This window comes from Macaca nemestrina, chromosome 12, assembly GCF_043159975.1.
Source record: "Macaca nemestrina isolate mMacNem1 chromosome 12, mMacNem.hap1, whole genome shotgun sequence".
Lineage (NCBI taxonomy): Eukaryota > Metazoa > Chordata > Mammalia > Primates > Cercopithecidae > Macaca > Macaca nemestrina.
Genome location: NC_092136.1, coordinates 86,430,170 through 86,443,232, shown reverse-complemented (window position 1 = coordinate 86,443,232; position 13,063 = coordinate 86,430,170). Strand labels below are relative to the sequence as shown.

Below are 13,063 nucleotides of genomic sequence, written 5' to 3'. Positions count from 1 at the left end.
GACTTAAATTTCTTAAGACTTTAAAACAATAAAAACACTTCAGCTAATATTTAGAATAGGTCATAATCTGTAATACCTAAAAATTGTCTTTGAACAACCAGTGTCTAAGAATGAAACACTAGTGCAAAAGCTCATTTACAGGAAATAAAAACAGAAAGATTAAAAAAAAAAACCCTCACTTATCAAAAGTGAAAATAGAAAATAAACTAGGAACCCAAATCCATGTTATCACCTCACATCCAGGAAACCTTTCTTTATGCCCTAAGAAGTTATTGCTCTTAATATCAGTAACACTCTTTTACTTTGGTTTTACTGTATTTGAACTAATGTTAGTGTTTAAAGAAAGAGAAAAAACAAACCAACAAACAAAAAACAAATCCAATAGTAAGCAGTCCTAAGGTGGACCTAGACAGACTGCCACATTTTGAGAGGTAGTAAAATAGTAAGAAACTTCAAAGATGTATATTACAGTCCACAGAGCAAGCACTGAAATACCAAAAACAAAAAAAAAAAAAATTAAAGTGGAATTCTAAAAACAAAAAAAAACCAAAATCAAATAATGCAAGGGAAGTAAGAAGGAACAGACAAATGAAAAGCAGAAAACAAATAAAATGGCATGCTCAACCTAGCCTTACAAATAAATAATAAATGCCTCAAATGTTAATGAACTAAATAATCTAATTTAAAGGGTAACACTAGCAGAATAGATTTTAAAAAATAAGACCCACTATATGTTATCTGCTTTTAAAAAAAAAAAAAAACTTGAAATATAAAGACACTGATGTTTGAAATTAATTGGAAAGAAAGATATACACTATGCAAACTGTAATAGGCAATTCCAGAATCACGGTTGGAGATTTTACACTTTTCTCTCAGCAAATGATAAAACCAGACTAAGCAAATTAGTAAAGGTATAGATCAGTAATTATCAACAACGAGACATTTGCCCCATGGGGAAATGTAGCACTGCCTGGAGGAATTTTTGGTTATCTCAACTTGATGGGGGAGGGGAAGGCAGTGCTAATGGCATGTATAGGTACACTGCACAAGACAGCCCTCCCAGTAAAGTATTATCTGGCCCAAAACATGTGAATAGTGCCAAAGCTGAGAAACCCAGCTGCAGACAACACTATCAATGACCTTGTCCTTGTTGATATAAAAAAAAAAAACACTACAAATAAGCGAAAGAAGAAAGATCAGCCAGGCCTAGTGGCTCACGCCTACAATCTCAGCACATTGGGAGGACGTGGAGGGTAGATCACGAGTACAGGAGTTCGAGACCAGCCTGGCCAATATGGTGAAGCCCCGTCTCCACTAAAAATACAAAAATCAACCAGGCAAGGTGGCGCGCACCTGTAGTCCCACCTAATTGGAAGGCTGAGGCAGGAGAATCACTTGAACCCACGAGGCAGAGGTTGCAGTAAGCCGAGATCATGCCACTGCACTCCAGCCTAGGCGACAGAGTGAGACTCTGTCTCAAAAAAAAAAAAAAAAGAAAAAATATCACATGATCTTATCAATAGATGCAGAAAAGACATACAACAAAATATTACATCCATTCATGAAAAGGTTCACAGCAAACTAGAAATGATGTAAACATCCTAACCCTAACAAAGAGCATCTGAAAAACCACCCCACAGCTAACAACACACTTAATGATGAAAAAGTTAACGCCTCCCCCTAAGAGCAAATACCAGATACAAGCAGAATAAAGGACATACGGATTGGCAAACAAAGAAAACCATCCCTATTTACAGACAACATAATTGTCTATATAGAAAATCTCAAGGAATGTACCAAAAACTCTTAAAACTGATAAATTCAGCAAGGTCACAGAAGTCAAGATAAAACACAAAAAAACTATTATATTTATATGTCATAGCAACAAATGTGGAAAATGAAATTTAAAACTTAATACTCTCTACTTCACATTATATACAAAAATTAATTCAAAATGGATGAAAGACTTAAATGTAAGAACTAAAACTATACAACTTTTAAAAGAAAACATGGCCAAGCACAGTGGCTCACTCCTGTAATCCCAGAACTTTGGGAGGCCAAGGTAGGTGGATCACCTGAGGTCAGGAGTTCAAGACCAGCCTGGTCAGCATGGTGAAACCCCATCAATACTAGAAATACAAAAATTGGCTGGGTGTGGTGGCATGCACCTGTAGCTCCAGCTACCTGGAGGCTGAGGCAGAGAAGTGGAGGTTGCAGTGAGTGAAGATCATGCCACTGGACTCCATCTCACATCACTGCATTCTAGCCTGGGTGACAAAGCAAGACCCTATCTCAAGAAAAAAGTACTTTCAGAAAAAGGAAAAGAAAGAAATATATCCACACACATCAACCTTGACTAGATTCTGGCTCAAAAAAATACTATTAAAAGCCATTTTAGGACAATACGAACTGGATGGTATGAAAAACTAGTTGCTAATTGTCTTGTGTGTGATAACAGTATTGTAATTCTGTAGAAAAATATCCTTATTTTAAGAGATGCATGCTGAAGTACTCAGGAGTAAAGTGGCATGATGTCTATAACATGTTTCCATATGGCTCACACACATAGAAAAAAATACATATTCACATATATTCACATACAAATAAAGTAAAATGGCAAAATGTTAATAACCATTGACTCTAGTTGATTATTACAAAGGTGTTCAACAGTTTGTATTGAAAAGTAGGTACATAACAGCAAAAATACTATCTTATTATTTGAGTGCTAAATATGAGTAAATAATAGCTATGCTGATTTAGAGAATCTTTAATGTAACTGATATATTTCAAAAATATCTTTTCAAGACCAATATACACAGTTTTTATTGATAAGGAAGTTACCATCACCAGAATAACTCTCTCATTACCTACAGGCAAAAAAAACAAAAATAATACTTAACACATATATAACTCTTACTATATGTCAGGCACTGTTCTAAGCATTTTTACATATATTAATTCACTTAATTATCTAAACAACCCTACAGGCCAGGCACTGTGGCTCATGCCTGTAATCCCAAAATTTTGGGAGGCCAAGGCAGGTGGATTACCTGAGGTCGGGAGTTCGAGACCAGCCTGGCCAACATGGCAAAACCCCATCTCTACTAAAAATACAAAAATTAGCCAGGTGTGGTGGTTCATGCCTGTGGTTCCAGCCACTTGGGAGGATGATGCAGGAAAATTGTTTGAACCCAGGAAGCAGAGGTTTCAGTAAGCCAAGATCAAGCCACTATACTCAGCCTGGGTGACGGAGTAAGACTCTGTCTCAAAAAACATAAAATAAGCCTGGGCGCAGTGGCTCACGTCTGTAATCCCAGCACTTTGGAAGGCCAAAGCAGGCAGATCTCTTGAGTCTGAGAGTTCAAGACCAGCCTGGCCAGCATGGTGAAATCCCATTTTTACTAAAAATACAAAAATTAGCCAGGCGTGGTGGCAGGCACCTGTAATCCCAGCTACTTGGGAAGCTGAGGCAGGAGAATCGCTTGAACTTGGGAGGTAGAGGTTGCAGTGAGCTGAGATTGCACCATTGCACTCCGGCCTGGGCCACAGAATGAAACTCGTCTCAAAAAAATAAAGTAACAATCCTACAAATAGATTATCACTGTTTTCATTTTGCAAGTAATGAATATCACACAGTAAGTGGCAGAGCTGGGCTCCTAAGCCAGATAGCACAGCTCCAAAATCCATGCTTCAGCAATCATGCTGTACTCTCTTTTCAGGTGGAGTAACCTACGCTTCTGGAATTACTGACTTGATTTTGCTGAGGTTACAACATCCACCAAACCTTTGATTTTAGTCATTCTAATAATCCAAAAGGATAAGTATTATAGTCACTGATATAATCCAACAGAGAACCACAAAAATTTAGATACTATGACACTTACAAAAATATATTAAGAGTGGCTTCATGGGCCAGGTGCGGTGGCTCACGCCTGTAATCCCAGCACTTTGGGAGGCCGAGGTGGGCGGATCACGAGGTCAGGAGATCAAGACCATACTGGCCAACAAGTGAAACCCCGTCTCTACTAAAAATACAAAAATTAGCTGGGCATGGTGGCACATGCCTGAAGTCCCACCTACTCGGGAGGCTGAAGCAGGAGAATTGCTTAACCACGGAGTAGGTGCAGTGAGCTGAGATCGCACCACTGCACTCTGGCCTAGCAACAGGGGCTTCATGGCCCAGTGCAGTGGCTCATGCCTGTAATCCCAGCACTTTGGGAGGCCGAGGTGGGTGGATCACTTGAAGCCAGGAGTTTGAGACCAGCCTGGCCAACATGGTGAAACCCTATCTCTACTAAAAATACAAAATAAGCTGGGCATGGTGGCGGGTGCCTGTAATCCCAGCTACTCGGGAGGCTCAGGCAGGAGAATCACTTGAACCGGGGAGGTGGAGACCGTGGTGAGCTGAGATCACGCCACTGCACCCCAGCCTGTGTAACAGAGTGAGACTCTGTCTCAAAAAAAAAAAGAAAAAGAGTGGCTTTCAGTAGTTTAATATTTGGTTATCTGATGAGAATTACATTCTTACCAGAGGGCCAATGACTACAATAAGCATCTTCATAAGTGGTTTCGATACACGATCCTTTTTTGATTTATCTGGGACAACGGTAGATAAATTCCTCAGCAATAAAAACAATTATTCATGAGATGGCAAGTGTTTTCTTATGGCAAAACCTTTAAATTTTAACTGTTTACCTGACTGAACAGTTTATGAAAGTTTGCAACATTTTATAGAAATCATAGTTATTCACATGGAAAATTTCAGGCTGATAATAAAAATTTTTTTTAAAACATAAGATGTCTTAAAAATAATAATTGGGCCAGGCACAGTGGCCAACGCCTGTAATTCCAGCACTTTGGAAGGCCAAGGAGGGTGGATCACAAGGTCAAGAGTTTGAGACCAGCCTAGTCAACACAGTGAAACCTTATCTCTACTAAAAAAAAAACACAAAAACTAGCCAGGCATGGTGGCATGTGCCTGTAATTCCAGCTACTCGGGAGGCTGAGAGAGGAGAATTGCTTGAACCTGGGAGGCGGAGGTTGCAGTGGACTGAGGTCGCACCACTGCACTCCAGCCTGTGCAACAGAGCAAGACTCCAGCACGGAAAAATAAATCAATTAATAATAATAATAATAATTGATTTGAGATCACTCAATGAGCCTGAAGCAAAGTAAGTGAAGTACAGATCTAGATGATAATAAAAAACTATTGTTAATTTTCTTAAGTGTGAAATGCTATTATGGCTATGGAAAAGACCTTTGATTATAATGTTTGTTTATTTGCTTGCTTTTTGAGACAGGAGTCTCACTCTGTTGCCCAGACTGAAGTGCGGTGGCATGATCACGGCTCACTGAAGCCTTGACCTTTGGGGACTCGTGTGATCCTCCCACCTCGGCTTCCCCAGTAGCAGGGACTACATGAGTACATCATTACGTCCAGCTAATTTTCTTTGTAGTTTTTTTTGTAGAGACAGGGTTTTGCAATGCTGGCCAGGCTGGTCTCAAATTCCAAGGCTCAAGCCATCCACCCGCCTCAGTCTCCCAAGGTGCTGGGATTACAGGAATGGGCCACCTGGCCTAGAATTTGCATAGCCATATTTTAGTTAGGTCACATCATAGAACTCTCTAATCTTTTAGTAAACAGAGGCTATTACTGCTCTATAATGTCCATTTTTATATTTTTACAGACAATAAAAAGAAAATTAATACATATAAATATTAATATAAAAGTAATTTTCAATCAAATATCTGCAGAACTGAAAAAATATATCTAGAAATATTTCTCATCCCTGTAAGTGATAATTTAAAAAAAAAAAAATCTGGTTGGGGTGGGGGACAGGTAATCAGTTCTGTTAAATAAATATATAAAATTTTACCTGCTTTTTCTTTCAATGAGAATGGCCACATAAGATGCTGGCAAAGCGGCACCAAAGCCAGGAGTCCATGAGTAGAATTTTCCAAGTATCTTCCTGAAATTCAAATTTGGAATTTTTGTATGAAATTCCTAGTTGGTTACTTCAGTTATTATGAATAGAAGTTTCCCTTCTCTATCCATCCTCTATTTAAATGTAGCACAGTACCTCAAAATAAACATATTCAAAATCAAACTTCTTATCTCTCTCCTATCCCCATGAACTTGTTCTCTCTCCTCTATTTTCCTAGGTTAATATCAACAACAACCTATCCACTTATGTTTGACACACGTCATCCTTCACTTTCTGTTTCCCTTACCCCACATATTAAATTATTCCCTTAAATTATTACAGATGCAATTTATCTTTCAAATTCCTCTCCAACCTACTGCCCCTGCCTTAGTTAAGTCTCTCACCAACTCTCATTAAGGCTGCTACAGTAACAAATAATGGGTAACACTCCTTTCGATAACAGCCGGTCACAATCGTTCAGGCATTCCCTGGATCCAAATCTGCTGGCTATGCAGACCCTCTGGCTTCTCAGTTTCCTTTATTTACCAAATGAGAATAATATTACCTATCTCATAGAGCCATTAAGAGAACTATATGAGACATTTCCCAGCACCATGCAGGACACATAACAAGTACTTAGAAAGTGTTAGCTGTTATTACTATTATTATGACTATTTTTTCAACACATGGTAGATATTCAATAAATGTTTTCCTTTCTTTGCTTCCACAACCCTTGATAACTTTTTTTTACAGCATTTACTAAAGCATTTTATATATTTTAGTTTTATGTATGTCATTTTTCATTTACTAGAATATATTCCTTGAAAGTAGGAATCCTCACAGTGCCTCATAAATTACAAATTACAAATGACCAGTAGCTGCCTGAGTTTTGTTTTTGGTTTTGATTTTTTTTTTTTTTTTTTTTTTTTTTTTTTTGAGATGGAGTCGTGCTCTGTTGCCCAGGCTGGAGTGCAGTGGCACGGTCTTGGCTCACTGGAACCTCTGCTTCCTGGGTTCAAGTGATTCTCCTGCCTCAGCCTCCCATGTAGCTGGGATTACAGGCACCTGCCACCACACCTAGCTAATTTTTTTGTATTTTTAGTAGAGATGGGGTTTCACCAAATTGACCAGGCTGGTCTCAAACTCCTGACCTCGTGATCTGCCCGCCTCAGCCTCCCAAAGTGCTGGGATTACAGGTGTGAGCCACCACGCCTGGCCTGCCTGGGTTTTGTCTTTTTTTTTTTTTGAGATGGAGTCTCACTCTGTCACCCAGGCTGGAGTGCAATGGCACAATCTCAGCTCACTGCAACCTCCACCTCCCAGGCTCAAGCAATTCTCCTGCCTCAGCCTCCTGAGTAGCTGGGATTACAGGCACATGTCACCACGCCCAGCTAATTTTTTTTATTTTTAGTAGAGACAGGGTTTCACCATATTGGTCAGGCTGGTCTTGAACTCCTGACCTCATGATCCACCCGCCTCGGCCTCGGCCTTCCAAAGTGCTGGGATTATAGGCGTGAGCCACTGCGGGTTTTTTAAGAGAAAAACAAAAATATTTGGAGACATGAGGAAGTTTTTTTTTCCTTTCAGAACAACATGTTCCTAAGAAAGGGAGAAGTAGCAAGTAAAAATTACAAGAAATTATCTGAACAAAGTTGGTAAATTGCTAAATTATACATTATGAAAATTATATATAGATATATATAAGAATCAAGATTTTTCTTTTTTTAGAGACAAGGTCTTGCCCTGTCACCCAGGCTGGCATGCAGTGCTGCAATCATGGTTCACTGTAGCCCGAAATTCCTGGGTTCAAGGGATCCTCCTGCCTCAGCCTCCCGAGTTAGCTGGGACTACAGGCACACTACGGCACCTGGTTAATTTTTTTGTTTGTTTTAAGAGGCAGAGTCTTACCATGTTGCCCAGGCTGGCCTCGAACTGCCAGCCTCAAGCAATCCTCCCATCTTGGCCTCCCAAATTGTTGATACAACAGGTGGGAGCCACTGTACCTAACCTGAAATAATTTCTTAAATTGAAGCTCAGATTTAAAAAGATTAGAAAAGCTATTGAGGACATATAACTTGGGTATTTTTTGATATGGACATCAGAAACCTTCCACCTGTGAAGACTGAGTGGTTTTCCCTCCAATATAAAATCCATAAAGGACTTAGTTATTGAATGTAAAATCATAAGAAAAATTGACTTAGCGAATCAGTTATAGGGAGAACATGGATGTTACCTTAAATATATTCTAAGTTCAAATTTCAAATGTCTATTGGACATGTCAACATAGATGTCCCATAGGCTCAGAAAAAGCAACATGTCCAAAGCAGATCTCACTGTATTTCTCAAATTTCTCAAACTTCTGAGTTCCCTACCTCAAGTAACAGCATCTCATCTACCCAATTAGGAACAAAACGTAAGTGGCATTTTCAATTCCACCCTGACTCTCAACCACCTCATGAGTTCTTACGGTCTCCTAGTATCTTCAGGATACATGCTTCTACAACTTAACCAAACAGGTTCATAGAACATAAAGAAAGATGCTGCAATAGCAAGGTATACTTAACTGCAATTTTTTTAAAAATCTAATTATAGAGACTTTCTTTTTTTTTTTTTTTTTTTTGAGACGGAGTCTCTCTCTGTTGCCCAGGCTGTAGTGTGTGGTGCAATCTTGGCTCACTGCAACCTCAGCCTCACGGGTTCAAGCAATTCTCCTGCCTCAGCCTCCCAAGTAGCTGGGACTACAGGCACCCGTCACCATGCCCAGCTAATTTTTTGTATTTTTAGTAGAGACGGGGTTTCACTGTGTTAGCCAGAATGGTCTCGATCTGCTGACCTCATGATCCACCTGCCTCGACCTCCCAAAGTGCTGGGATTACAGGTGTGAGCCACCGCGCACAGTCGTCATAGAAACTTTCTAGACAGCACATGATAAAGAGAGTTCCTTACATAGATTTTCATGTCAATTTAAAGGCATGATTTGTTCAATAGTATAAAAGCCTTATCAATTATTTTCTGCATAATCTAAAAGTTTATAAATATTAATGATCTGATAATGATCTGAGGGAAAAATCTGTAAAAGACATTTGGAAATTATATGTTTAATTGCAGTTAAAATATACCTGCACAATTACTTTGTGCAACACTAACAGGAAGCTATTAAAAAAAAAAGAAAGAAAAAAGTGAGTTTTCAGCAATCAACAGGAAAAAAAAGAATAGCTAATAAATATATCAAATAAGTAGAAGCACTCAAAAGACTGAATTCTATCTGTATCTCTATAGTGTATAAAGATGCAGCACAGGTAATATATGTAAGACTGAATCAGGATCAAAAGTTCCAACAACAGAATATACCAGGAGTTAACTTACTGTTTTATAAATAAAAATGTGTATGTTATAGTCCTTTAGAAGTCTGTTCTGCATGTGGCCCTAACCTATGTCATAGACAGTTGCCTTGAATTCCTGATCTGTGAAATTGAAAAGCTAAGAAATCCTATTCAACAACTTGGTAAATATAACAGGCCTCAGAATATGTATAACATCTTAAAGCATTTTTGCTATATAATTACACCAATAATTTGAAGTTTATATTACATCTTGAGGTCAATAGGCTCATAGTTCCTAGTTTTACAAGCTTTCATTGACATAAATGTCACTTCACAGATTAAAAAAAGGGGAGCAGGGATAGTAACCCACATAACATTTATGTAAATACATACTTGTTTCCATTTCAATAACAGAACCTATATTAATATCTATGGTGATTATGAGTACCAACCTTAAAATGCAAAAGAAAGCCATATACAAGGCCCCATTAGCAGTTAGAAATGAAGCAGATTGTAGGATCTCAGGGAGTAGTTTGTGTAAATAATAGTCTAATTTCCTTTTCCGGAGAATTGCTGCAATCTGGAAAGAGAAAGGATTTTTTGTTTAATCCAACCAACATTTCCCACTTAAATTAGCTTATACGTGGAAGCTACTGAATAAAAGCATATATTTAAAAATTAAAGTAAAAATGCTGGCATTTTACTGGTTCCTCTATAAAAATACTATGTTCAGGATAGAAAGGAAGACACCTGAATTTATATGGGTCATATGTTGAATAATCTCCTTATGTTGAGGTAAATATTTGTAATGCCTTAAAACAGTTTTAAACTGAAAATGGAATATACTTTTAAATGAAAAAAATTCCAATTCAAATAAAAACTGGATGCTATAATAAAACTATATTACAGATTTTATCAGCCTATTACTACTAGAGAACTTCACTAGTAGAAACCAGAGAAATTCATTCAGTTATTCAAATTGACTATGGTGTGGGAAAAAAAAAAAAAAAAAAATATATATATATATATATATATAGCGCGAGACAGAGAGAGAGACAGAGAGAGAGAGAGAAATATAAAAAGAAAATTTAAAAAATAATGATTTCTGGTTTCCTGGAGCCCATTAAAAAAAAGACCTGAAAAAATAATATTAAGAATCTAGGCCAGGCGCAGTGGCTTACATCTGCAATCCCAGCACTTTGGGAGGCTGAGGTGGGTGGATCACGAGGTCTGGAGTTCGAGACCATCCTGGCCAACATGGTGAAACCTCTTCTTTCCTAAAAATACAAAAAATGAGCCGGGAGTGGTGGCGGGCGCCTGTAGTCCCAGCTACTTGGGAGGCCGAGGCACGAGAATCACTTGAACGCGGGAGGCGGAGGTTGCAGTGACCCGGGATCGCGTCACTGCACTCCAGCCTAGCGACAGAGCGAGACTCTGTCTCAAAAAATAAAAAAATTAAAAAAAAAAAAAGAATCTAGTAACAACACAAGTAAGTATCACCTGTGACCAGAACACAGAAACAGGAACAAGTCCCAATACAAAAGACTGCAGAAATTTACCATAGGAGTGTTTAAAAAAAAATATCAACCTATCAGTCTTCATGACTTAGCTTTTAAATCTAGATTGAAAACCTTTTTTTTTTTTTTTTTTTGGTGAACTCTGAATATGAAAGGAAGATTTCTAGATTAAAACCAAAAAAGGTCCTGAAATAATTTAGTAATTATATGGATAGACATGAAATCTAAGTATTTATTGAGCAGACTATTAACATTCCAGGAAATAAAGCAATATAAATCATAATATGTGCAAGATATATAGATACTGAGGACTGACTAAGTGTTAGTAATAAAACAGAAAGTACCACAGAAGTTTAGCAGAGTGAGTTTAATACAGGGGAAGGCAGGAATTTCACGGAGAAAGGCATATGTGCTGAATTTGGAAGAATAATAAGATTCCTCACTAGTCATGGAAAACAGTACTTCCCCAACATAATGAAACAATATATCAAAAAAGGTTAGAACCTAATAGGGAAGGAGTAAGAGGGTGTAAGAAAGAGAAAAACTAACTTGAGAACAGAAAGACTACAAAACTCTCCATCTATTCCCCACCTTTCCAGAGATAACACTTTCCCTAAAGTCAGTGATCAACAAATCTAATGGCATCTTCTCAATTGTTCTGTTACTGCCTCCCTCTTCAAGCCTCTGAAACTGACCATCTATTACTTCAATTCAACTGTCATACACAAGAAAAACAATGATGAATAAGACCCAATCCTTTCCTTCAAGGAACATAAAATCTCGATAGGGAAAAAGACACAAACAAAAACAATAAGCTATAATATGGCAGTGTGTTAAATGATAGGTTAAAAGAAAAGAAAAACTAAATCTCAACCTAGTCTCACACTTTATGCAAAAATTAATTTAAAATGGATCACGGGCACAAATGTGAAACATAAAACTACAAACCTTCTAGAGGGAAAAAAACAGAGCAAATCTTATGGATACAAGGCCAGACAATGCATTCTTAGACTTGACACCAAAAGCACAATTCATAAAAAAGAAAATGGATAAACTGAACTTCCATCAAAATTCAAACTTTTTCTCTATTAAAGACCTGTTGGGGGATTAAAAAGGCAAGCTCCAGAATAGAATACTTACAAATCACATATCTAATAAGGAACTAGTATCTAGAATACATAAAGAAGTCCCAAAATTCAACAATAAAAATGCAAACAATCCAATTAGAAAATAGGAAAATATATGACCAGACATTTCACAGAAGAGGATAAACAGACAGCAAATAAGCACGTTAGCCATTAGGAAAATGCTAGTTAAAGCCACAATGAGGTGTTACAACTATCAGAATGGCTAAAATAAAAGACAGTGAAAACACCAAATGTTGGCAAGGATTCAGAAAACCTGGATCATTCATGCATTACTGGTGGAAATATGAAATGGTACGGCAATTCTGGAAAACAGCTTGGCAGTTTTTTGAAAAATTAAACAATCAACTACTATTTGTCCCAGCAATTGTAGCCCTGGGGTATTTATCTCTGAGAAATAAAAACATATTTACACAAAAACCTGTGAAGGAATGTTTATAGCAGGTTTGTCTAGTAATCGTCAAAAACCAGAAACAACCCCAATGTCCTTCAACAAGTAAACGGTTTAACAAATTGTGATATATCCATGACATGAAATGCTATTCAGCAATAAAAACGAACAATAAAAAGGATGTATGAAACAACCTTGATGAATTTCCACAGAATTATACTGAGTGGGGGAGAAAAAAAAAAAGCTAATCCTAAAGCTATATACTATATGATTCCATTTCTAGAACATTGCTTTTTTGGGTTTCTTTGAGACGGAGTCTCGCTCTGTTGCCCAGGCTGGAGTGCAATGGTGTGATCTCAACTCACTGCAACCTCCACCTCCCAGGTTCAAACGATTCTCCCTGCCTCAGTCTCCCAAGTAGCTGGGATTACAGGCACCTGCCACCATGCCCAGCTAATTTTTTTTATTTTTAGTAAAGACGGGGTTTCGCCATGTTGGCCAGGCTGGTCTCAAACTCCTGATCTCAGTTGATCCGCCCGCCTCAGCCTCCCGAAGTGCTGGGATTACACGCATGAGCCACCGTGCCTTGCCTCTATAACATTCTTGAAATGACAAAATTATAGAAATGAATAACTTAGCGGTTGCCAGGGATTAAGGGGGAGTGGGTAAGTGGAAAAGAAGTGAGTATAGCTATAAAGGGCAACCTTAGGGATCCTTCTGGTGATGGAAATGTTCTGTATTTTGACTGTATCAATGGCAAAAT

At 38.0% G+C, this 13,063-nt stretch overlaps 1 protein-coding gene across 6 annotated transcripts in view; it reads right to left on the bottom strand.

Annotated features, from left to right (window-relative positions):
• Nucleotides 1–13,063, bottom strand: part of LOC105468879 (transmembrane protein 135) — a 348,642-nt gene that overhangs the window by 232,408 nt on the left and 103,171 nt on the right. For all 6 annotated transcript variants that reach the window (XM_011719361.2, XM_011719356.3, XM_011719358.3 and 3 more), the window contains 2 exons: nucleotides 9,700–9,827; nucleotides 5,877–5,969 (listed from right to left, as the gene is read on the bottom strand). In XM_011719361.2, the coding sequence (XP_011717663.2) occupies nucleotides 5,877–5,969; nucleotides 9,700–9,722 (116 nt within the window). In that variant the 5' untranslated portion in view covers nucleotides 9,723–9,827. The remainder of the gene's footprint in view (nucleotides 1–5,876; nucleotides 5,970–9,699; nucleotides 9,828–13,063) is intronic.